This window comes from Sorex fumeus, unplaced genomic scaffold (assembly GCF_029834395.1).
Source record: "Sorex fumeus unplaced genomic scaffold, SorFum_2.1 ptg000029l, whole genome shotgun sequence".
Classification (NCBI taxonomy): Eukaryota; Metazoa; Chordata; class Mammalia; order Eulipotyphla; family Soricidae; genus Sorex; species Sorex fumeus.
In genome coordinates this window covers 6,555,310-6,580,382 of record NW_026606086.1, presented here as the reverse complement: position 1 = coordinate 6,580,382, position 25,073 = coordinate 6,555,310, and the positions used below count along the sequence as shown (strand labels likewise).

The window sequence follows — 25,073 nt, the reverse complement described above, 5'->3', positions numbered from 1 at the left end:
GTGCCCTCGCCGCGAGCGAGCGCGCGCACGCCCCGCCCCCCGCGCGCCCGCCCGCCGCCGTCGCGTCACGTGCCCGGCGCCCCGCGCGCCCCGGCCGGAAGTGAAGTCGGCGGCGGCGGCGGCGGCGGCGCGGCGGCGGGCGCGCGGGCTGCTGAGAGGCGGGCCGGGTCGGGCGGCGCGGGCGGGCTCGCGGGTCGGGCGGCGGCGGCGGCAAGCGGCGGACGCCGGAGCCTCGCGGTTCGACCGTCGCCTCGGAGCGGTGCCGTGCGCGCGCGCCTCCCGCTCGCCCCGACGCCGGGCCCGCTGCGGGCCGGCGAGCGCTGGTGGTGCAGGCCCAGGCGGCGCGGCCGCGGCGGGGTGAGTGCGGCGGGCGGGGCGGGCGGGGCGGGCCGGGCGCGGGGCGGGCGGGCCGGCGGCGGGCGGGCGGGCGGGCGACGGGCGACGGGCGGAGGCGCGGCCCGGCCGGAAGTGCGGCGCTTTGTGCGGCCGCGCGGGGCGGCGCCAAGGTCGGCGCGCGGGCCGGGCCGGGCCGGGCTTTGTCCCGCGGGCTCGGCGCGGCTCCCCGAAGTTCGTGCCGGCGCGCGGGCCGTGCGCTCCGTCTCCTGGCGGGACGCGGGTTCGAGTCGCCGGGCGGGGCGGACGGTGTCGCCGTCCGGCCCGGAAAGGCGCGTGCGGCTGGGCTCGGCCGTGCGTCCTGCGGGGAAGCGTCTCCCGCCTGCCCGCCCGTCCGTGTCCGCGGTGGGACCGTGTGCGGGAGGGACATGCACGTGTGCGGGCAGGCGCGTCCGCGCGCCTTCTCCGAATCGTGGCTGTGTCTTTATAAAATAATATATATATATATTTTTTCTTTTTGGGACCGGTTTTGGTAGTTTTTGTTTGGGCGATGCCCGGGACTCGCCCTTGGAGCTGGAGCGAGTCGGCTCTTGGGGCTGTCGGCACCGTCGGGGGGCAGTCTCGGCGGCCCGCTCCCAGGTTGGGGTCGCCCCCCCCGGGCACTGACAGCCCCGGGACTCGCGGGCGGGGCGGGCACGACCACTCCCCTCCGGGTCTCGGCGGCCCCCCACCAGGCCCGCCTCGGGAGGGCGGGAATCGGTCGCCTGCACCTCCGCCTTCTGACTGCAATTGCGGTCGGTTAGGGTTTCTGGTTCCCCTTCTCTGCCTTTCCACTCACTGTCATTTTAAGGTCAGACCGTTTCCATGCCGAGTACTTATTTGAATTTTAAAACGCTAGGGAAGTGAGTCGTCTTGAATGCCACAGACAGGGCTGGAGTTGAAAATAACGAAGCAGTGATATTGATATTCAATTAATGTTAGAGATAGTAACCGTTTGAGTCATTTAAATATTTAATAACTTAGATGGTTAATATCTTTAATATTAAGGTTGGGGTTTTTTTTTTTTTTTGCGCTTTGGGTCACACCCGATGATGCTCTGGGGTTACTCCTGGCTTTGCACTCAGGAACCACTCCTGGCGGTGCTCAGGGAAACATGGGATGCTGGGAATCGAACCTGGGTTGGCCGTGTGCAAGGCAAATGCCCTACCCGCTGTGCTATTGCTCCAACCCCAAGTTATTTAAATATTTAAAATGTTTGTTATAGGTCCCATGGTTTATAGGGACCTTTTTGTTTATCAGGTTTGTATGTAGCAGCTTCTTTTCCTGAATAAATTGAAAGCAATTTTCAAAGGATAGCCTACCAGTGTAATACTTTTCTCATCAGTGTATTCTGTTCTATACTTTGGAAGTGTCTGCAGTCAGTGTTTCTGTGCAAGAATGTTGCAGGAATCCCCCCCCCCCCCCACCAATAGATTGCAAACCATGATAGTTAGGGAAGAGTTTAGGGGGGTTTAGGGGAGTACAGTTTATTTCTCCCTCTTTTGGTACATCCCCAATACTGAGAATTTTTTTTTTTATGGTTCTAAAAGATATTAAAGGTATCTTGCATGTGGAGAGAATTTAAGCTCCTTGAAATTAATTTTCTTGCAGTGAAACACCAACTTGCAAAGCCTTAAAAATTTTGTGATTGCTGTTCTTTTGTTTATTTTTTGTGATTGCTGTTTTGAATAAGAATATTTTTTAACTCATTGGAATCTTTGGAACAAGGTTAAAACAGTTGCCTTTATAGTTGATCCAATCAGGATCCAGACAGAATTAAAAAAAATTAACTTATGGGCTTTCTATTTAAATTTATTATTGTCCTCCCTTCCGTTATATCTCTTTTCTTGACATTGACTTGCTGAGGAAACTGGGTCATCTGTCCTTTATCATGTCCTAACAGTCTGATTGCTTTATGGGTTTAGCATATTCCTTCAGCTTCTGTCTTTTCCTCTAACCAAGGTTTTATTTCGTTAGGTTCAGATTTTAGTTTTTTGTGATACGTTTGGTAATTATTATTCTCATTATGAGGATGCACATAATGTTAGTGATGGAAACATTGGTTTGCAGGTTCAAAGTTTAGATACTGTAGCACTGTCCTTCCATTGTTCATGGACTTGCTCCAGTTGACACCAGTAATGGCTCCATTGTGAGACATTGTTACTGTTTTTGGCTCATCAAATACTCCACGGGTAGCTTGCCAGGCTTTGCTGTGCTGACGGGATTCTCTCAGTAGCTTGCCCAGCTCTCCAAGTGGCGTGGAGGGATCGAACCCTGGTCGGCTGCATGCAAGGCAAATGCCCTACCCGCTGTTGTTGCTCCAGCCCAAAGTTTATATACACTAATTTATAAATAGATGTGTCTGAATTGTTCTGAAGACTTTAAATGTCTCACATTTACATTTTTGTCATGAAAAGTTCTATATTTTCTATTGGCTAGTCAGGTGTTTTATTGTTTTTGGTTTGCTCTTCTGCAGTGCCTGGGGTCAGACCCAGGGCCTTCACACATGGGACAAGTGCTGTATCACTCAGGCCCCAGTACGGAGTTACTCAAGAAAATTTAGTAGGTGTTTATGAGTTACCAAGCTTTAGTGAGATACAGATTAAATAGCTTGGTAAGTTATTTTCTGTGTCCTTGAGGCTTAGTCTTGGAGGTAATTTCTCAGCAGTTGAACTCATAATTTAAAGAACTATTTGATGTTTGATGGCAGACTTTGTATTGCACAGTGAAAGTCATTTTGTCCAGTTGAATTCAGTTCTGTTCTAATTTCTTAAAACTGAGTTCATTGAGACTTTTTACTCAATTTAGGAAAGATTTATTACAAGACTATAGAAAAGTTGAACTGCTCTTAGGGAATAGTAACTTCTGGGTAGTTTGGAACTTAATGATATTTAGAATTCAAATACAGTTCTCTGAATTTTTTAATGGCAGATACAGAGTAGAATTGTATTACTGGTTTAGCTCATAAGCCAGATCATCTTGGATTGAGAACTTTTTGTTCACTTGAGTTATAGAGCTTTTGGCTTTACAAACATTCTTGTGCAAGCTAGTGTGTATATGTAGTTTTAATTTGTTGGAATTACAAGGCATATAGCCTTTGAGCTTACCTGCTGTCATTCATGAGCTTCATTGCCTACCATATAACATGGTCTACTTGGTTGAACACCTGCCTTATGTTTTTAACTTGAGTGATATCACCATATCATCGTTTGCTATTATCTAAATGTAGCTTGGACAAGCTCCTTAGTTCGATATTCTAAAATGCATTTCACATTTTCTCGTATCTATAGTTCTTAGAGATGCTATTAGGGCTTTTTTGGAAAACCATCAAGAGGTTTTTTTTTTGGTATAATCTTTTATATTTTGATCTCGTCATGGTAATAATTATAATAACTATCTGTCTTTACTAAAACTTTTTTTTTTTTTTTGCTTTTTGGGTCACAACCCAGCAATGCTCAGGGGTTACTCCTGGCTCTGCACTCAGGAATTACTCCTGGCGGTACTCGGGGACCATATGAAATGCTGGGAATTGAACCCGAGTCAGCCACATGCAAGGCAAACACCCTACCCATTGTACTATTGCTCTAGCCCCTCTTTACTAAAACTTTCAAAGAATTTCTGTGCTAATATATTTCAGAGTTAACAAGAAACAGGTAAGGCCTATTTGTATAAATTTTCCCCCTACACTTTATGTAAACACTGTGGTTTGCAGAATTGTTCATGATGATCTGTTATAGGCATTCAATGTTTCAACACCAATCCCACTACCATTATCACCTTCCCTTCACCATTGTCTCCAGTTTTCTCAACCACCCCTAAAAACTGCCCCTATGGCAGGCCCACAATAATTCATTTTATATTGCTTGTTATCAATTTCTAACTGAATGATCAAAAAGTATTTCCTTGGAAGAAAATTAGTGTAAATTGTTGTGTGTCACCCTGGAGACATTAAGAACATCCTTGTAGGAGAGATTACTAAGATATTGTTTCGGTTAAGCCTTCACCGTTGGGTTAGTTGAAATTGGTGGCCTTCTATGTTACTTCCCATCCAGTGTGGTGGGCCTCTACTGGATTAGCACTGTTGTCGAGTTCGAAGATGTTGCTCCAGGAAGTCCAGAATTTTTAACTTGATGGTACAGTTGGAGTTAAATTTTTAACTGGGCAGCGGCTTTGGGGGTGTGGATGTGACTGCCAGGCTTCTGGAAGTACAGGGAGATAGGGGAAGGTAGACGCAGAGAAAGCCTGGAGATAACCTGTCACAAAAACCTACATGCCTGCATTTTCAGCAGGTTGATTTCTGGGCAGGGCTCCATCTGGAGACACTAGCCAGAGGCATTGTGTTGATTTTGCTGTGTGGGAGCTAGCGGCCACTGAGGCTCTCTGCTTGGTGCCCCTCTTGGTGCCCTGGATGCAGGTGTCCAGATGACCTTTGGAGGCTGGGAAAACCATCAAATTATTCCTATTCTCTTCTCCCCAACCCCCACTCTACTCTCATCATTCAGCTGTGCATGACTCAAACCTAGGATACTCTTATCACCAATAATCATGTCATATAGGTCTAGTAGAATAGCCATTAGTGCTTATAATGTGGTGTTTAATTAAAAAAGTTAAACTAGAATTTGTTCTTGGGTTGTGCTAGCCACATTGCAAGTATTTAGTAGATTGCATTTTCACAGAAGGCTCTTTGGGGCAGCCTTTTCTCTTTTCCTACATTGTTAATGCAACAGTAGTGGTGACATGCCTTTTTCATCTTTTGTTGGTGCATGTACTGTACTATTTTATCAGTCTTGAAGTTTATTAAGAAGCATCAGGTCCTGGCAGGAAAGGAGAAATAATTTTGGGAAAATACTTACTTCCCAGGAGTTGATGTTGAATATAGAAGTAGATTACATGTTTGGGGATCTCAATTCATACTTTTTGCAGATTCACCAAGAGTTGGTTCAAAGTGTAAGGCTATAGGGAATACAGTTGCAGATTTATTTATTCTTAGATATGGGGTAAATACACTATTTTTATGCTTGCCTTGCTACTCCCTCTAGCCAGTTCAATAACCCAAGCCACAAGTAGCTATTTAAATTTAAACTGAAGTAAATTAAACTATCAGCCTCCTATACTGTCCACACTGTTCGTTTATTTAAGGTAACTTTTTTTTTTTCAGCTTATGTCTACCATATTGGGTCTGCATGAATAGGGATTGTCACCGTTGTAGAAAGTTCTGATATCTTTGGCAATAGATTTGAATGTCACAGCAAATTTGACATCTGTATAGAAGCTTAAAAAATTAGGAATTGTTCGGCTAAGGAAAGTCACGATTGCTTAAAAAATTAGGAATTGATCGGCTAAGGAAAGTCACGATTGCTGATGTGTTGTCCCTGTCCTATCCCCCTGTGTCCCCTGTACCCCCACCCACCCCTGCCCCAGTGTATTCTTGTTTGGTTACAAAGGATAAGGACCAGAACCAAGTATTTATACTAGGCTTCTTAGTTGTGAATAATCATATGAACGGGAAATTTGAAGTGGTTCAAGTTTGTTTGAACAAATTGGTTTGTTTTATCTTTATAATAAAATTAGAGTCTTCGGATATCCGAATACGGTAGTTGCACCTTTTTTGTGTTAGGCATTGGTGTTGGTGTCGAGGAGGGCACTGCAGTAAACAGGGCCAAGTTCCTGGGCTGCATTGCTTGGGTTAGGTTCTAGTGGAGAAAGCAAATGAGTACATGCACGTTTTAATACAGGTTTATTTTTGAAAGACTTTAAAATTTTTAAATATTAAGGCGCTGTAATTTACATAGTTATTCATAGTTGAGCCTCAGGAGTGCAGCATCCCAGCACCCATCTCCCCACCAGCATCCCCAGTGTCTCTTTCTCCCAGGAAGGCTCCTTGGATGGCACATGTGCATGTTTGGACATTGCTGATTGGATCTTATGCTGGCAGTGTTGTGGGCTCTTACAGTATTGTAGTTTGTAATTTTTATATCTGTGGGTATACCTCATATGTATATGCCTACAGTGCACCTCTACTTCACCAGTGAGCTCAAAGGACCCTGATCCCTACCCCTGTTACCTCCTGTTTCTGAACTCACCCTCACCCTAGCTTCTTTCCTTCCTGGCCTTTTCATTCGTATAACCAAGGGCCAGGGGTGATCTGGGAATCTCCCCGTGGGAATTCCCTCCTCCTGATGCTTTTCTGTATACCGAAGATAAGGGAAGTCACCTGGTGTTTTTGTCCTTCTTACTCTGGCTCACTTTACTCAACATGGTAATCTCCAGTTCCGTCCAAGTCACTGCGAATTTCATGATGTCGTCCTTTCTTGCAGCTGTATGGTATTTCATTGTGTATACATACCACACTTTACTCATTCGTTGTTATCAGGTAAAATTGAGTTTTTAAGAGCAGTTTTTGCTTTACTGTGAAAAAGTAAAAGTAGAGCAAAAAGTAGAATTTCCAACCCTTTTCTGTGTATGTAGGCTTTTTAAAATTTCTAAATTTAACCTCATTTTTGTTTCACTGAATGATTTACTAGACAGGAACATTGTTAAATCTCTGATTAAGCTCACACTTCGGAAACTGGCTCCTAGAATGCATAGGAGCTTTCTGGATACTTTCTAGAGAAATTATTAAAGGATAGTTTAATTGTTAAAGGGCATTTAAACTACAGGGTTTGTTTGTTTGTTTTTGGTCCATATATGTATGTTTTTCCCACTTCTGTAAGAGGGAAGAGAGTCGTAAAGTTGGCAGTATGCTAGTTATTATATGGCAGTATGCTAGTAGGCGTCCATTGGGATTCGGGGCGTTCCTAGTTGTCCCCTCTTGGCAGCATGAAATGCTTTGTTCTGCTCTTTTGAGATCGATGCTGGAGAACAATGTGCTTGACTAAGTAACTTTTTTTTCCTTTTTAGTTCTTGAAATCATGAATCCTGTGTATAGCCCTGGCTCTTCTGGAGTTCCCTACGCAAATGCCAAAGGAATTGGTTATCCAGGTAAGCCAGTACAATTTTATTGAACTTTGAACACTTGGTAAACTTCCATATCATGAAAAATTCTTTCAGTTGACAACCACTGGCTTGGACCAGCATGCTTTGGCCTTTTACACTGCGGACATTGCTCCTGTGCTGCGTACTGGCATGCTGGTCCTTGACTGGCATTCAGAACCATAGTGCTAGAGCTGTGGTTTTCAACCTTTATATAGACCCTGCGGACAGGTGATTTAAGATCACTGGCTGAGACAAAAAGAAAATATTGGCTTGTGTAACTGAAAAATGAAGAGCTAGTTTTGACTCCGGTCATGGTTTTGTCTGGTGACTCCAGTACTGTAGGGCATAGCTTCATTTTCCCAGTGTTGGGCATAGGTCAGATTTTTCCCCATGTAGACTCTGGTGATGGTCTCCCCGTCCTGTTAGCCCGTTGGCTTATAGAATTTTGTTTTTTTTCTGTTCTGTAGAAAGCTCGTGGGAGCCTCTTGTTCTCTATTCACACCAGTTCTGAGAATGTATCAGAATGAACTCAGCTTTTATCTTGAGGGGTTCAAGGAGGGCCTTCTACTGTTTCAGTCCTAAGCTGTGTGTCCCACCTTTAATTGGTGGTCATCTAGTCAAACATGTATAGGAGGGAATGAAACAAAATAGGAGGGAGCAGGAGCTGGCTGGTCAGAATTAGACATTGTTCTAATCAGTGAGTTCAAATAAGGAATAATAATAATTTGTAATGTGCAGTGTCATTGTATATTTGGACGATGTGGTGCTACAGATGAACTTAAAACCCTATTGCTAAAAAGTAAAGCAAAACAAAATCCTAGAAAGTGAAACAACATTTTACAAATGTGTAACTGAAATTGAAAGAGAAATATCTTTAGCTACAGTCCAGTGCATTTGGTCATTGATCTGATACGTTTCTGGTCAGGGAGCATTTACTATTATTTAGTTTGAACAACCCACATGGGTCAGAAAATGTAACATTGGTGATATTGAAGCTGGTATGGGAGCCCCATCTCTCTGGTATTACTGGGACATGATACCCTTTTTGAGGATGGAAGTTACAGTCTATTCACTGGCCTCAGGAGATTGAGTATCTCTGTTATAACTGGGGTGAAGGAAATCTTGCTAAGAATTTGTAATCAGTCAGTTGTTTGAGTTTTACTTTCTGTTACTTGTATTTCTCATGGGGTTTATAAGTCTATAAGTTGAAAAATGAATATTGAATATTAGCTTCTAGCCTGCATTAGCCTTAGAGCACCTGATAACAGCAAATGGAAATGACTATGGAGGGATATGTTCTCAATCTAGGTTGTGTGGGTTTTCAGATAAAGTTCTGCTTGTTAACAATGCAAAAAGCACAAGGCACGTGATGTTATTAAGAGTTCCTAGTCATGACAGACTACAGGAATAGAACATCAGGTGAAAACTGATTAGCAAGACTGCTGGGGAGGGGAAAAAATAGCTGAAACAAATGAAAAACAGGACTTGAACAAAATTCGGCGTAAGTTATAGATGAAATATTGCTAAGAAGAGAACCAGAATGGCGCACGAGGAAAGGGGGAAATAGAGTAGTCGAGAAATGGAGATTTACCTGGCAAGATTTGAGGGTAGATGAAAATCTGACTTCAGAAGAACCGAGAGGAGAAAAGATATAACAGAATTTTCCATAGGATGCTTAAATAGCTGAAGAGGATCCCAAATGGGTCTGGAGCTAGGAAAATAGGTTAAAAACCGCAAGATATTGCCATTATCTAATAGTTCATATAATAAATGCTGATGACCTCATAATGTCTGTGCCAGGTTTTAAGGAACAAAACTGAGCACAGCTGGGTATGGTCTAAGCCTACCACCCCACCAAGAAGAAAGTGGTTACTACCATTGGATATTTCCAGATACCATCACATTGAAGAGTAGAGTTTAAACACACATTTTTGAAGGGAACTCGTTCACTCCTTGTCCTCCCCAAGATTATCTACATTAGATTGCGGGTCTAATTTCTTGTGTTACCTTAAAGATGAAATTAGGAACTCTGTCTTTGTTACGGAGGATGACACATGAAAGGGTTGGACAGGAGGAAGTGGAATTGTGTAGTCTGGGGCTGTGCTGCTTATCTTGGACTCATTAGGGAGTTCTTGGGGAAGGTGAGCAGTTAGGCGCAGGTGAGCTGGAAGGTTCTAGAAGGCCTTTGGTTCATGAACTTCCTGTGGCTAAGTAGCAGCTTCTCTGGAATAGAAATGAGGTGGTGATGTAGACTTCGCTCTGTCAGTTTAATCTATTCCAGGAAGCGTCAGTACGTTCTTTTCCATATTCGTTCACAGAGGGCTTCCCTTGTTCTTTTTTGGGGAGTGTAGGGGAAAGGTTGGGGCCACAGGTGGTAATGCTCATCTTACTCCTGGCTCTGTGCTCGGGAGTCACTCATGGTTGTGCTTGGGGAACCATATGTGGCTCTGGGAATTGAACTCGGGTCAGCCATGTGCAGGACAAGCACCTTGACTCCTACACACTTTCTGGTACTCCCTTGTTCTTTTTTTTTTACCTTCGTCATACTCCCGCAGCATAACTTGCATAATCCCAGAGAATTCTCTTGTTTTCCCAGCCATGCTTTGGGTGGCTCTGCAATATATTTCTATTCTAACCTTGCATTCTCATGTTGCATGTGTTTGGACTGGGGATTACGGGAGTGAGAAGTAGGAGCACTTGTGATGCATATGGAATTCTGAGTTTGCATCCGTTTGATTTTTACTACTGTTTACTCCTGTCGAGCAGTGTGGGACTGCTCTGTGCCTCCCGCCTTGCCAGCAGAGTAAGTATGTTGGCAGCTTTTGGATTTTTGTCCATCTGATGTTAGAAAGTATATTTGTAATTGGTAATTCGATTTGTCTTATGTTTTTTCCCTGTTTTTTTTTTTTTAACTCAGCTTTAGGAGTTATTAAATGTATTAAAAAAATGTATTAGCTCTTTGCCTAAATAAATAGCAAGCATTTTCTCTTGCATGTTTTTTTCCTTGACTTTTGGTACTTTCTGGCTAGTCTAAAGGTTTGTTGTTGTTGTTGTTGTTGTTGTTGTTGTTGTTGTTTTCTGTTACTCTTATTCTGGTGATTAGCCTTATAGAGGTGATTAGGATTTGAGATAATTTCTGATTTATTGAGAGAGAAATTACCTATGCAGAGTAATTTCTAGCTTTACATCCTCTGTACACCAAAAGGAAGCTAGAGTAGGTAGGAAGAGACAGTCTGGTCTACTCATGGTGGGGGCAGGCTGGAGTAGGAGGAGGAGGAGATAGTCCGGCCTACCCATCAAGGAAGGAGCTGGAGTAGATGGAGGAGGCTGAGGCTAGAGTAGGTGTATACTCTCCAAGGGAGGAGAGGAGGGAGGAGTAGCCTAGGGGTGGGGGGAGGCAGGTTCAGGAAGGCGCTGCTGTAGCCGGGAAGATCAGTAGGGTTGACACTTCCAGCCTTGGTCACAGTATCCCCATAGGTTGGACTTTTCTGAAGAGATTAAGAGTAAAGATGCTGGTGCTTTACCCCCAAACCAGCCACAGCAGAGTGTTTATGGGGGGGTCCTTTCCGGGTTTCTGTGGGATTTCTGTGCAGCTAGGTAGAAAGCAGTGAACTTGAGTTAGGAAGGGCAGGTGTTTCCAGGCAGGTGGGGATTTGTGGAGGGGCTTTCCTAGCCACAACTCATTGTTAAACAGTTAAGATAGGGAGGGGCTCTCCTAAGAGGGTAAGACTTCAAGAACCTGAGACAAGTACAGAAGTCGGTGACTTACCCTGAGGATTTATTGGTAGTTTGTGCATATAGAATACGATACAGATGGGTGGTGGTTCACACTTAAAATAGCTTTACGGGACCAGATTGAATTAGCACTAAGGTGCTTGCCTTCCATGTGGCTGACCCAGGTTTGGTTTCCCACTAGAACATATAATCCCCTCCAGGAGTTATCCTTGAGCATAGAGCCAGGAGTAAGTCAAGCATGGCAAAAAAGGGAAAGAATAATAGAAGTAGCCACTTTAGTATGTTTCTATTGTACCAAACAAGTGAAACTGATAAGCTCAAATTCTTTGTCTCCTCAAACTATTATCTAGCTAGGGCAAATGACAAGGTGTTAATCCATAAAGAATATCCAAAATACTTCTGCCAAGGTAGAGGGGAATCAGTTTTGCAAAAGGAAAACCATTGGAATAAAGCATATGTACCTGTGATGAGGACTGGGCACTTTCAAGGAGGAATTCCTGGTACAGACACTGGTAGTGAAAACTTTCTGCTCTTCTAAGGGGCCCATAGAAACCGCAGGACTGTTGAGGAAGTGATTTACCAGACAAGGACTTCCAAACGGTGGTGGGGATCTCAGGGGTTGGTATTTAAAAATAAAATTCAGAGGGGCTCAAGAGAGAACACAGCTGGCAGAGTGATTGCCTTGTGTGCCACCAAGCTAGGTTCGATCCCTAGCACCCTATGTGGTGGGGGGAGGCTAGAACCCTAGCACCCTATATTAGCCCTTCCAGGAGTGATCCTTGAGCACAGAGCCCGTAATATGCCCTGATCACCATCAGGTCTGGCCCCCCAACCAACTCTAAACAAAAATGAAATCCAGAATCAATCATAGGCATTTACTTTTGGATTTCTCTCTGAATTGGCCATGTAGTTTTCTTCATCTATCCTGGGTTTTTTTTTTCTTTTTGGGTCACACCTGGCGATGCATGGGGGTTACTCCTGGCTCTGCACTCAGGAATTACCCCTGGCGGGGCTCAGGGGACCATATGGGATGCTGGGAATAGAACCCGGGTCGGCCGCGTGCAAGGCAAACGCCCTCCCCGCTATGCTATTGCTCCAGCCCCTATCCTGTTTTTTCTATGTCTTTATTTTGGTTTCTGTGACCATCATGATAGCCCTAGGTTACACTTCTCTGAGTCTCTTAGTGCTGTGTCTTCAGATGACTTTTATTTAACTTAAATTTTATTCATGACTACGGGGAGAGTGGAACACGGGCGGGGAGGTGTGGTGGGGGGAATTGTATTTGGTTTGTTTTGGGTTTTTTTTTTTTTTTTTGGCTACAACTACAGATCTCAGGGCTTATTTCTGCCTGTACTCCGGGATCACTCCTGGGACACTATATGGGATACAAACCCAAGTTGGCCATGTGCCAGGCAAGTGCCCTACTTGCTCTAGGCCCAGAAATAGAGGAGTCACAGCTTCCCACAACTAGATTCAGCAATAGTAAAGACTCGCCACCCTGAATTGTCTTTTTTGGTTCTTGCCCTGACCATCATGGTATACTAATACTTTAGCTGTCGCACAGTAGACATTTCTGGATTGTGAACTGGAGGGGTCAGTTGCAAGGGCAGCATGAGGACCTTATTGGGTTCCTAGGCCTGAGCAGGTCTCTAAAGACCCTTCTGCTCATGGCAGGATTTTGACAATAAAACTTAATGCCCTGTATCTTACTGTATCTGTTGTGTTGACTTAAATTATTAGTGTGTAGTCCTTCTTTGTATTCATAATTTCTGTTATGAGATGCTTGCAAGTGGGTTGTGAGGGATTTTTTTTCCTTTCTGGGTGCAGGTTGCCCCTTCAGTGTGGAATACTCTTAGGACTCTTAACAACTCTAGTTAAGTAATATATCATATGTTACCGATCTAGAGTAAAGCCATAGGAAATACTGGGAGTTGGCATTCAGAAAGCTTAGAAGACATGGTTATCATTGAGAGCCTCACAATCTTGAGATCAGGAGGCAGCTCAAGACAGACTTCTTGGTATGCATTATTTCCGTTGAACTCCTAAGGTAGGCTGGAGTTGTGGTGATGCAGGGAAGACATCTGGGTCTCTGGTTGTAAAATCATGGTGTCCTTTCAGGTGATGACATCAGATTGTTCTGTTTTCCTGCAGCTGGCTTCCCCATGGGCTATGCAGCAGCTGCTCCTGCATACTCTCCCAACATGTACCCCGGAGCAAACCCAACTTTCCAAACAGGTATGTGTGCGTCATGTGTGCTGGGTCCATGAACTGGGGTGGGGATGGGGGAATGGTGGATTCAGAGAAGAGTGATTGTAGAATTCGGATTTGGGATTAATTTAATAAAATTAGCCTTGTTGATAGTACAATAAACAGTTCTCTTTTTGGGGAAAAGGACACCCACCCCTGTGGTGCTCAGGACTTACTCCTGGCTCTGTGCTTAAGAGGTCACTCCTGCTGGACTGAAGGGATCATGTGTGATGCTGGGGATTGAACCTGGGTTGGCCCACATGCATGGCAAGCGCCCTACTTGCTGAATGCCCCTAAATGCTTAATTCTTACTGCATGGAAAGCTTTAGATAATGCATTGTTGATCTTCTACTGCACAGGTTTAGTCTGATCACAGCTACCTGTGATTATTCATAAAGATTGATAGGAACTAAATATCATCTTGACTTTTTTATAAGTGGAATTTCTGTTTTGATCCGTGGAGATAATTTCTTCTTTCTCTTCAGCACTTTATCAGATGAATGTGTGTTTCTCACGTTCCCTGGATGATCCTGGTCATTTGTATCTTGATCATCATTTTCTTTGAGGTGCAGAAATTTCTTTAGTATAATATAGTCCCATTTGTTTATCTTTCCTTCATGCTTTTAGCTTCACTATCACGTAGAGTTCTGTCTATATCTTCCTCTGCGTACCTTATGGATTCAGTTCCGATATCAAGGTCTTTAATCCATATTGATTTGACTTGCACATGGTATTAGAAAGAGATCTGAGTTTATTTTTCTGCATGTGACCGACCATTTTTTCCAACGCCACTTGTTGGAAGACACTTTCCTTGCTCCACATCATGTTTTTGCTCCTTTATTGAAGATTAATTGATCATATACCTGAGGATCTATCTTTTTTCCAGTAACATGCTATTTTAATTACTACCGCTTTGTAGTACAGTTTGAAGTTGAGGAAAGTAATGCCTCCCGTCTTCTTTTTTCCAAGGACTGCTTTAGCTATTTGGGGGTGTTTGTTGCTCCACGTGAATTTGAGGCATGTTTGATCTACTTTAAAAAATGACATAGGTTTCCTTATAGGGACTGCCTTGAATCTGTACAGTGCTTTGGGGAGTATTGCCATTTTGATGACATTGATCGTCCTGATCCTGAGTAGATGTGTTTACATTTTTTTGTGTCCTGTTTTATTTCATGCGTAGTGTTTTGTAGTTTTCTTTGTGTAGATCTTTCACTTCTTTAGTTAGGCTGATTTCCAGGTACTTGATTTTCTTAAACAGTTGTAAACAGGATTATTTTTTAAAAATCTTCCTTCTCTTTCATTATTTGCATATAGCAAATACAGAGTTTTGCTTTTCAATTTTGTAGCGTGCCACTTTACTATACAAATATATTGCCCTGGAGGCTTTCCTTAGTTTTATTAGCTTATTACTGGCTTTAGAGAATTTTTTTGGGGGGGTTTAGGAGGTAGACCTTCCCTGGGAATATGGAAATTTGGGCTCTATGCTGTTGTTCTGATGTAAGTGCCCTGGGATGCCTGGTGCACAGATTTGGTGATGCTAGGGATAGCAGGTCGAACCAAGGTGCACAGGGGCTTCCAGGACCAAACCTGGTGTTGCTCATGGGCCCGTAGGGTTGTAGTAGGGAATTTGGGGGGGTCCATGTGGTGCCAGGGATTAAACAGGGGTCAGCTTTGTGCAACTTGTGCCTTAAACCCTGAACTCTGCTCTGCAAGCCCAGAGTTTTGGTCATGCTTTATTGGGTACATGATTCTCACACATATTCTCAGTGTATGGCTTTTTTCATTCTCTAAACATTGTTTTTGAAAGAGCAAATTTAAATGTAATGAATTTATTTTTCCCTTTACCCTTTCATAGATCATACCTTTGGTATCATCTCTTAGAAATCTTTACCTGACCCAGTATCATAAAGCTGTATCCCTTCTAAAGGTTTTATGGTGTTAAGTTTCACATGTAGATCTATGTTCCAGTTCAGGTTAATTTTTGTATATGGTGATCAGAATGGGTTGAAGTTCTTATTATTACAGACAGCCCTCTATACAGTGAGTCATCACTTTAGTTTTCTTAATTAGGTTTTTGTGCACACCCACCTGTGCTCAGGGCTTAGTCTTGGTGCTGTGCTCAGGGGTCACTCTTGGTGGACCTGGGGAACTGTATGCAGTGTTAGGGATCTACCCGGTTGGGCTGCATGCCTACCTGCTGTGCCATCTTGCTGCTCCTATCATTTTAGTTTTGTAGGGTAGCTGACTTCTCATTTTCTTCATGCTGTAAAAGTTAAAATATAAAAATGCCTTAAAAGTAGGGCTGGAGTGACAGTACAGCAGGTAGGTTGCTCACGTTGTACATGACCAAACTGGGTAGATTTACAGCACCCCATATGGTCCCCTGAGCCCTCCAGGAGTGGATCCCTGGATTTGAGCCAGGAAGAAGCCCTAAGCGCTGCTGAGTGTGGGCCTTACCCGGAAAAAGCTGTTAAGGATACCCAAATCTTTAAAAAGTTCTTTTCCCAAAAAAGCTTTGATTTGTTTGAGCCTGGCACAGCTGTTGCTGCCCAGAATCTAACAGCTCCAGGTTAGTGAGAGTTGTTCTGTTGCCATAGCCTCTGTCTGTCTCTGGGTGAGTGAGACACCGCCCAGGTTAGCGAGAGTGGTTCCGCTGCATAGACTCTGTCTGGCGCTGGGTAAGTGAGACACCGCCCAGGTAATCAAGAGTGGTTCCCCCGAGTAGGCTTTGTCTGTCTCCCACAGGCAGAGGATGCATTCTGGGACCCTGATCTTTTGATCTTTTTAAAGATGAATCACTAAGCTACCATGTTACTCATGGTTGAGTTCCAGGTGTACCGTGTTCCAGCACATTCCTTCACCAGAGTCGGCTTCCCTCTCATGCCCCCAGTTTCTCTCCTGCACCCAACCTGCCTCTGTTGGCACTTTATACCTCCCTCAGCACTCTGTTCTCAGACGGACCGCTTCTTCCACCAGGGTCATAGTGAACCTTTTTCTTATGTTGCTCTAGGTCATGTTATTCCGCTCCTGTGTTTCTTTATATGCCACGTATTTGTGATATCATTCATTATCTGTTTCTCTCGCTGACTTCACTCAGCATGATATTCTCCAGATCCATACAGTAGCAGATTTCCTGACTTCATCTTTTCTTAAGGCTGAGTAGTATTCCATTATGTGTTTGTATCATAGCTTCTTTATCCAATCATCTGTGCTTGGGCTCTTGGATTGTTTCCAGATTTTGGCTCTTGTGAATAGGCTGCAATAAACAATGGGGTGCAGCTGCCTTTTCTGCACTGGTTTGGGGCCCTTGAAGTTTATTCCAAGTAGAGGAATTGTTGGGTTGTGTGGAAGCTCAATTCCTAATTTTCAAGTTTTATGAGGAATGTCTGTACTGTTTTCCAAAAACACTGGACCAGTTGACATTCCCACCAGCAGTGAATAAAGGTTCCTTTCCGCACATCCATTTCAACACTGATTACTGTTCTTTTAGTGTGCCAGTCTCTGTTGTGAGTTGATACCTTATTGTTGTTTGGATTTTCATTTCCCTGATGATTAATGATGCAGAATATTTTGTCATGCCCTTTTTTGCCTAGGTACCATGATCCTAACAGCACCCTTTCTTTGGACTTCTTTTGGGTAACTGTAGGACATATTTCACCTGTGTCCTCTTACATGTTTCCTTTCTTTCAGGAAACTTGGGTCTTTCCTGCTACTTTTCCAAGTTGGGGGATAACAGGATTGATGGGAATGATAGCTGTGGAAACCTCTGGAGGGGGCATCCACTGAGAGGTGCCAGATGGTTCTTTGCTGCTTAGTTGCTTGACTGCCTGACGGCCCAAACCAGCAGTGCAAGTCTTCGGATTAGACAATACATAAGTAAAGATGTATGTGAAATTTGTGATTTGAAAAGTAAGACACTTTGAAGTTCTGGCCATGTGCCCCAAATGTATCTAACATGAATATTGTACCGTTACAGTGTTTGTATCTTTCTGTGGCAACCTCTTGGATTTTCATGTCTTTAATGGAGATGGGGTGGGAGTTTTTAGGGCTTTCGGTCAGGAGTCACTCCTCCTGGAGTACACAGGACTATATTTGGAATGCTGGGCATCAAAACCAGGTTGGTTGCATGCAAGAAGGTAAGAATCCTACCCACTGTACCATCCAGATTCTTGGGTTTTTAAAATATTTTTTGAGTTTAATTTTATAAAGTTCACGATGATGTATTACAGTCAATATTCCAACACCAGTCCCACCACCGTTACACCTTCCCACCACCATTATTTCCAACTTTCCCAACCACCACCCGTCTGCCCCTATAGGAGGCCCTAAATAATTTATTTTATCTTGCTTGTTATGAACAGTTTGCTAAAAGTGATCAGAAAAGATTTCCTTAGGAGAAAGCATGTGAAGATTGTTGAAACTCACCCTGGAGCCATTAAGCCCTTGCTTGTGTAAGAGATTACTATCATGTTGTTATAGGTTGAGCCTTGTGCTAATATTTTCTTAATTAAGGTTGGTTACCCTCTTTACGTCCATCCAGTATACTGTGCTACTCTTGGTATGTCAGTGGTGTGGAGTTTGAGAAGTTGCACAGCTGCGTGCTCCAGGAATGCTAAAATTTTGAATGGTATCATACAACTAGAGTTAAATTAAAAACTGGATGGTGACTAAGGGGTGCAGAAGCATCTCTGCAACTTGTTGATCTCTGCAAAAATTTATTTATGAGTCTCTGGGTCATGGCAAATTCGTGAGCTTATGTGATGCCAGAGGCAGTTTGTGGGAGTGACTGCCATGCTCCTGGGAGAATGGGGATGGCTGGTGGTGGGAAGGTGCCTTCCCTGCCCTCCTTTATTATTCAAAGGTCAGTCTCAATGGCATATACCTCAGTTTTAAAGTAAATTTTAAAGATAAATGTCACCTTCAGAATAAAAGTACTTAGTATTATGATCAGTTTTTACAATTCTAGTTTTATTTGTCATGTTTGGTAAAGTTTTTTTCCATATGAAAACCAGTGAGCATCAGAAACTCAATATGAATGTCAAGTTAATAAGTCTAGCATTTCCCTCAAAATACGGACAGTGGTGGGCAGTCCTTATGACTGTTGACTTATCTGAGTTTAATCCCTAAAAGTTTCATTTTCGTCAGATGTGTGTGGGAATCCTGGGAGGGGGTGGAAGGGTGAAGGAAGTTGGAGACTGAGGTAAGTGAAGTGGTCACTGTGGGGTGCTGACGCTGAGGGAGGAGGAGTGCTCCTGGCTGCCGTGAGTCCTGGGACCACCTCACGCCCGCTCTCCGCCTTTCTTGTGCTGCTTCCCAGGAGTCAGCACCTGGGTGTGAGTCAGCCAGCTGTGCGGGAGCCCTGACTGAGCACAACCTGTGATGGAGTGATGATGAGTCTACTCCGGCCCATTGCTTCTATCACAGCATAGGTCATGAGTGTGCTGCTTGCAAAGCTTTCCATTTCCTGCTCCTGATCGGGACACTGGTTTCTGTGAGCTTTCCCCGGGCGGAGTTGTGTCTCTGCCTGTTTGGGAATGAGTATAGTTTACAAAAGTTAATCCCCCTTTTGGGGCCATGTCCAGCCGTGATCAGGGCTTTCTCCTAGTCCTGCACTCAGGGATCACTCCTGGTGGGATTTGGGGAACCACGTGTAATGCCAGGGGTCGAACACATGCAAGGCAATTGCCATACTTCTGGTACTATATCAGGCCTCTGAATAGTATAGTACAATAATTTTAGAAGATAATAACTTGGGGCCGGAGCGGTAGCACAGCGGGTAGAGCTACTGGGTTCAATCCCTGGTATCTCATATAGTCCCCAAGCACCATCAGGAGTAATTCCTGAGTGCAGAGCCAGGAGTAACCCCTGACTATTGCCTGGTGTGACCCAAAAAACAAAACAAACAAAAAAAGGAAAATAATAACTTTATTCATGGTATATTACTGTTCTAGTTCATTATTGGGTACTGTTAAACTCTTACATGATTGATAAATTGAGCTTCATCATAGGTGTGTATGTATAGGAACAATTATAGGTTACCTCGGATTTGATACTGTCCTTGTTTGTAGACATCTACTGGTGGTCTTGCTGATAAGGGGGTGCTGTTCCAATTTTGGCGTTGTTTTAATTTGCTAACAAAGTGACTAATTTCAAAATAATATAGAGAAGCCTGGGAGTATCTTTGCACTCTTCAGGCTAGCTTGTTCACGTTGCACACAAGAGCCAGGACTGGCTGCAGAGAGATCTGGATTTGAGTATGCACTTCCTGTTGGGGTTGTGTGACCTCCAGGTGTTAGCAGCATTCACAAAAGAGACCGTTGAAAACTGATGCATAACATGGGAGTTGCTCGTCTTTCCTCTTAAAAATCCAACACACAGGAGAGATGGCTTAATGGGAGCCCGAGTTCTATCCTGAGCACTTCATGGTCCTCTGAGCCTGGCTGGGAGTGACCTGTGAACACCCTCAGGAGTGATTCTCAGCACCACCGAGTGTGGCCCAGAAACAAGCCCCCAAAGCAGATACGTACACGCCGCTAAACACAGCCTAGTATTGTCATTTAATCCAGCGTCCATTTCTTGTTGATAACACATTTTTTAGGGCAAGTGCGTAGCAGTTCCTGGACCCTTTGAGAAGTGTATGTATGAATGACACTTATGGATTGTGTCCCAGGCCTTTTGGGCCATTCTGTGACCGAGAAACAATTCTTGACTGTTTGAGGTATAAATTACATATACTGAAAGTTTTCCTTGATGTGTACAGTTGGTGTGTTTAGATACAGTTGGTGTGTTAATATACCCAGATGTGACTTTGTTCCTCTGAAACAGGGTGTCTTGAGCCCTCTGGGGTACAGTAGGTTTCTGACACTGTAGATGAGGTGGTGATTTCCTAGAGCTCCATAGGGTGGGCTTCGACCAGCCTTCTGTGTCTGGCTTCTTTTGCACATTTCAATTTTTTTTTAGATTTATTCCATAGTGTTATGTGTGCTGGCAGTTCATCCACTGCTGAGTACTGTTTCCTGCTGTGGATCACCTCAGTTTGCTGTTCATCTCAGTGAGCAAGGTAGTCACAAGGCCCTTTTTCCCACCCCTCCCGCTCAATGATCCTCATTGTCTATTGGGTAAAGGAGGCCAGCCAGGGGGGCCAAAACTGTCCCAGTCAGGAGATGAACCTCATTCCTTCTGGGTCATACACCGTCGACTCTTAGAAACAAGGACTCTGAGTCTCCCAGAGAAAGTGACTTCCCTGTGCCTGGGAATGTTGGCAGTGTCTCTTGAATCATTTCCACCTCTGTTCCTTTGTTCTCTCCTCTGCTTGATATAGTGGGTTTTCATTTATTGCTCTATTTTATTGTCATTGTGGAAGGGACAAGGGCAACTCTTACCAACTTGCTGTGTCAGTTCAGTACACTATCAGGAGTCACCCTGATAGTGGTTATAGTGATACTGTATCTGGCCTCTATTATATAGTATAGAACAATAATTTTAGAGAATAACAACTTTCCTCATGGTATATTGTTACAGTTCTGGTTCATTATTGTGTACAGTTAAACTCTTCTGTAATTGATAAATTAAGCTTCCTCATACCAGTAACCCTGATAGTTTTCTTCACTGGATCGGCAAGTCTCTGCCCTTGTCAGCTGTGATGAGCAGTATAGTGAAGCATGCTTGCTGCCCTGAGCTGGGTCTCAGCACGTGACATTACACATACTTTCCCCCTGAATTGGGCCCCGGGAAGGCCTAACTGGTTTACACGTTGGCTAGATTTTAATTTTCACTGTTTATTTGGACAGGAGTGTTGGGCTACACCCAGGTGGGGGCGAGGAGCTACTTCATTAGTGCTCAGGGGTCAGTCCAGGTGCTTGGGGACAGGTGCAAAGACTCTTGCGTCTCCTGCACGAGAAGCATCATTCACTTCCCCTTGCACTGAGTTGTCTCTCAGCTGCTGTGTGTGCCCAGCTAGTTGTTTGCTGTTTAAGCTCAGTCAGACTTGACTTTGTTGTCCCGGAACTTGACCGCGTGGAGGCCTGGATTCGCTCTCTGGCAATACTTGGTCCCACTGAGCTGGAAGTAGCCCACCCGCACTGCCTGATGTGGCTCCCTGCCCCACGAAATCAAAGCAGGAAAACAGTTCTGCTCTTCTCCTGTGCCCTCCCACCCACATGTTTCAAACTCTGGAGAGTGATTGAAGCACAGCCCAGGATGTACAGGACACCCTGCCTGGCCACTGTGTGCTGAGTGTGTCTTTCTTGGTTTCAGGTTACACTCCTGGCACACCTTATAAAGTGTCCTGCTCCCCGACCAGCGGGGCGGTGCCGCCATATTCCTCCTCTCCCAACCCCTACCAGACCGCCGTCTACCCCGTGCGAAGTGCCTATCCCCAGCAGAGCCCGTACGCACAGGTAGGCCTGGCCGGGGCTGCTCCAGCACTCGTGGGAAGGGCCGCTCCACCGTGGTGCTGAGGCTTCCGATATGAGACCCTGTGGCAATTGTTCTTTTTCCACAGCAAGGCACGTACTACACACAGCCCCTTTACGCCGCACCCCCCCACGTCATCCACCACACCACGGTGGTGCAGCCCAACGGCATGCCAGCGACAGTGTACCCTGCGCCCATCCCTCCGCCTCGAGGCAGTGGGGTCACCATGGGCATGGTTGCCGGGACCACGATGGCCATGTCAGCTGGTAAGTCCTGGATCCTGGGGTGCCTGCTCCATGGTGACGTGGAAACTGGGGGAAGGCCAGGGAGAGTTTGCTTGACTCACAGGAGTCTTACGGGAGTCTCGTTATACTGTGCTCTCACTGTAACCTGACTGTGCACTGTGGTCTTGCTGTACTTACTGTTGACACTCTGTACTGTGGTGTATGCTCTCACTCTACTCTCCCTATAGTCCTGCTGTACTTGCTGTGCTCTCACTATAATCTTGCTCTACTCGCTTTACTCTCACTATGATCTCGCTGTACTCTCACTCTCCTCACTGTAATCCCACTATCCTTGCTGTACTCTGTCTCACGGTAGTCTTCACTATATTCTTGCTATACTATCACTATGCTCTTGCTGTACTCTTAGTGTACTGTCACTATACTTTTGCCTTTGAGTTTTCATGTATAGGATTGTGTTGGAAGAATATACAGTTCTGGGTGAGGGAAATCTTTTTTTTTTTTTTCTTTAACTCTTCTTTTTTTCATTTGAGAGGAGTCTGGGACGTGGGCTTTAGAGTACAAGCCATGAACCCAGAACCAAATCCCCTCCTCTGGGGAGGGAATGGGGATTTGATGGGGCCATGTTGTTGGGGAGCTGACCTCCCTGGCAGAAGGGGTTCAGGAGCGAGCTGGCCCCCTGTTCCTGAGCAGAAGACATTGTCGGTCTGGCCCTCCCGATTTCCCTTTACACGTGCGCTGCTCTTGTCATCCTGTCAGAATAGGGATGTTTTCCTGTGTCTAGGAAAGCTGACCTCTCTTTTGGGGGGATGGTGAAGGTTGGACCACATCCTGTGGTGCGCAGGAGCTACTCTTGGCTTATGCGCTCAGGGGCCAGTCCTTTGGGGACCGCTTTATATGGTAAAGGAGCTTGAAATACGGCCGACTGTTTCAAGGCAAGTGCCTTCCTTAACCCCTGCAGCTGTCTCTGGCCTTTGGCCTTTAATAAAGATAAGGGCTTAGAGAAACAACCCTTCAGCATCCATTGGCTGCTTCCCAGCACTTGACCTGGGTCAGGTAAATATACCATTTTCCTCACTCATTGAGAAGTGAGACCCTGGAGATAGGCACCACTCCATGGAAGTAAAAATGTCACTTCCTCTACCTAGACTTCAGTCTAAGTAAGCTGTCAGTAAACCAGAGAGACCATTTGTTACTGGAAACCATGTGTTCATTTGCCTTTTCTGTACCTAATCTGTGAAGGACAAGGAAGTTGTGGTACAACGAGAGCTGCGTGAGGGAGGAGGGGAATGACCGGCTGTGCTGGGGGTGCATGAGGGTAGGTTTAGGCAGACACAATGAGGGCCATCACATGAGTCTGTCACATTCAAATTTGTGTTTCTCCTTGCTCAGGTAGTACTTGACCATGTTGGTGACTCGGGTCATTGGGATTTTTCATAGGCAGGGAAGATAGTTTTGCTTAAGGGCTTTGCAAGCTAATGTAGGTTGGAATCTGCCTACCGCTCTCCCTTTAGGGCCTGAGGAGAGAGAAAGAGATCAAGTAGATGTTCAAGGGAGAATATGGACTTGAAGGGCAAGCCAACCCATCCTGGCCAAGTGTATGGTTCAGTTGTGTAAAGTCTATTCACGGTGTTGTGAAGCAGATCTCCGAAGCTTTTCCATCTAGCAGAATCTAAGCACTGTCGCTTTTCACCCGGCCTTCCCCACCCCCTCCTACAGCACCAGCACCCGCCGGTTTATCTCTTCCTTCATCTCAGTTACTAGGTACCTAAGTGTTAGGTACTTACTCACTGAGTGTTAAGTTCCCCAGCGTCACTTGTATTGTAGCATGTCTACAAGTCTGCTATGTAGCTTTGAACTGCATAAGCAGAGCTGACAGCACTCCAGGTCAAGGCCAGACCAAAGCTTGTTCAGGGGAGCTTGCAGCTGTGGCCCCATGTCCCGGGTAGGTAGTGAGATGCACTGTGCTTCCTTCCAGGTACCTTGCTGACTGCCCATTCCCCCACTCCCGTCGCTCCTCACCCGGTCACTGTGCCCACATACCGGGCCCCAGGAACACCCACCTACAGCTACGTGCCCCCTCAGTGGTGATCACTCTGCAAATGTAAGTGACCAGTGCTGGCTCTTGACTACATTGCATTTTTTCCCCAGAGGAAAATGGTGATGTACCACATAGATCTAAGCACTGACAAAAACCTAATATGCTGACTGTTGATCCGAGGGCAGTGCAGTGTTTACATTTTAATTCTTACAAAACTCATCAGAGTAGGATATAGAAGGAATCCTTGAAGCTCTTCTGTATCCATGCGTTATTTCTTCCATGGCCTGTATTTTACTCCACATTGACCTTTCCTGGTGAAGGGTTCTGCATACTGGGCTCCTTCGAGATTGGAGGAACCAGTCACTGGCCAGCCTGCTGCTGCCTTCCCTTATCCTCGTAGATGTTGTCCTCCTAAGTAGACATGTCCTTGTGGGACTGAGGGCAGCAGGGACTTTTTTTCTGATTGTCTCTTTCCTCCCGCCAGGTTTGAAGATGGAGCTGTGCAGTCACATCACGGAGGTTCCAAGCTGGTGCTGCAGGCCTCGTGCCTCCAACCAGGACTCTTCTTAATGCTCTCGACACTTAGCTAAGCACTACTACGCCCGCCTGGCAGGCCCCAGCGCCGTTAGTCTCCAGCTCACTCTGGGTTGGTCTTAAAGCAAATCCTGTTTTGTGGGCTGCCTGGCAATTTTTTTTAGCTAACTATAATGATAAAAAGGGAGTATTAATCTACTCTGAATCATATCTAGTTGAATGCATGTTTAAAAAACACACAAAAACAAAGCTTGCTCAATCTACCTGCAGTGACTGATGCAAAACCATCATATGCAAAATCCAAAGGAATGGAAAAGTATTTTACAACTTGTATCACTAATACACTGTTGTAATGTATGCAAAGTCTTAAAAAGTTCTGTGTTAACGTAAACTTCTTCATAGAGCATCGGAAGTCTTTTAGATGATCCCGCAACCTCTTGGGGTCGCTGTAGTTGCCAATTGGAGACATTTTCATTTCCTGCCATCTGTTTGTTTTGCACTGAGGGCACTGG

General features: G+C 45.0%; 1 protein-coding gene across 2 annotated transcripts; it reads left to right on the top strand.

Annotated features, from left to right (window-relative positions):
• The first annotated feature begins 281 nt into the window (after window positions 1–281).
• On the top strand, window positions 282–24,918 carry FAM168B (family with sequence similarity 168 member B). Of its 2 annotated transcripts, XM_056115419.1 has the most exons (7): window positions 282–356; window positions 7,273–7,353; window positions 13,201–13,317; window positions 21,586–21,728; window positions 21,833–22,010; window positions 23,965–24,090; window positions 24,512–24,918. In XM_056115419.1, the coding sequence occupies exons 2-6, from the start codon at window positions 7,284–7,286 to the stop codon at window positions 24,075–24,077; spliced, it is 621 nt and encodes a 206-aa protein (XP_055971394.1). In that variant the 5' UTR covers window positions 282–356; window positions 7,273–7,283; the 3' UTR covers window positions 24,078–24,090; window positions 24,512–24,918. The 2 variants fall into 2 exon arrangements, with proteins under 2 accessions (XP_055971394.1, XP_055971395.1); XM_056115420.1 differs by lacking the exon at window positions 282–356 and having other exon boundaries at window positions 13,234–13,317.
• Window positions 24,919–25,073: the final 155 nt, after the last annotated feature.

What these genes read in the sequence shown, in the direction of transcription:
- FAM168B (XM_056115419.1), top strand. Translation starts at nt 7,284, where the DNA reads ATGAATCCTGTGTATAGCCCTGGCTCTTCTGGAGTTCCCTACGCAAAT. An exon ending in AGCAGAGCCCGTACGCACAG is followed by an intron (nt 21,729 to 21,832) that starts GTAGGCCTGGCC and finishes CTTTTTCCACAG; the next exon opens with CAAGGCACGTACTACACACA. An exon ending in CACGATGGCCATGTCAGCTG is followed by an intron (nt 22,011 to 23,964) that starts GTAAGTCCTGGA and finishes GCTTCCTTCCAG; the next exon opens with GTACCTTGCTGACTGCCCAT.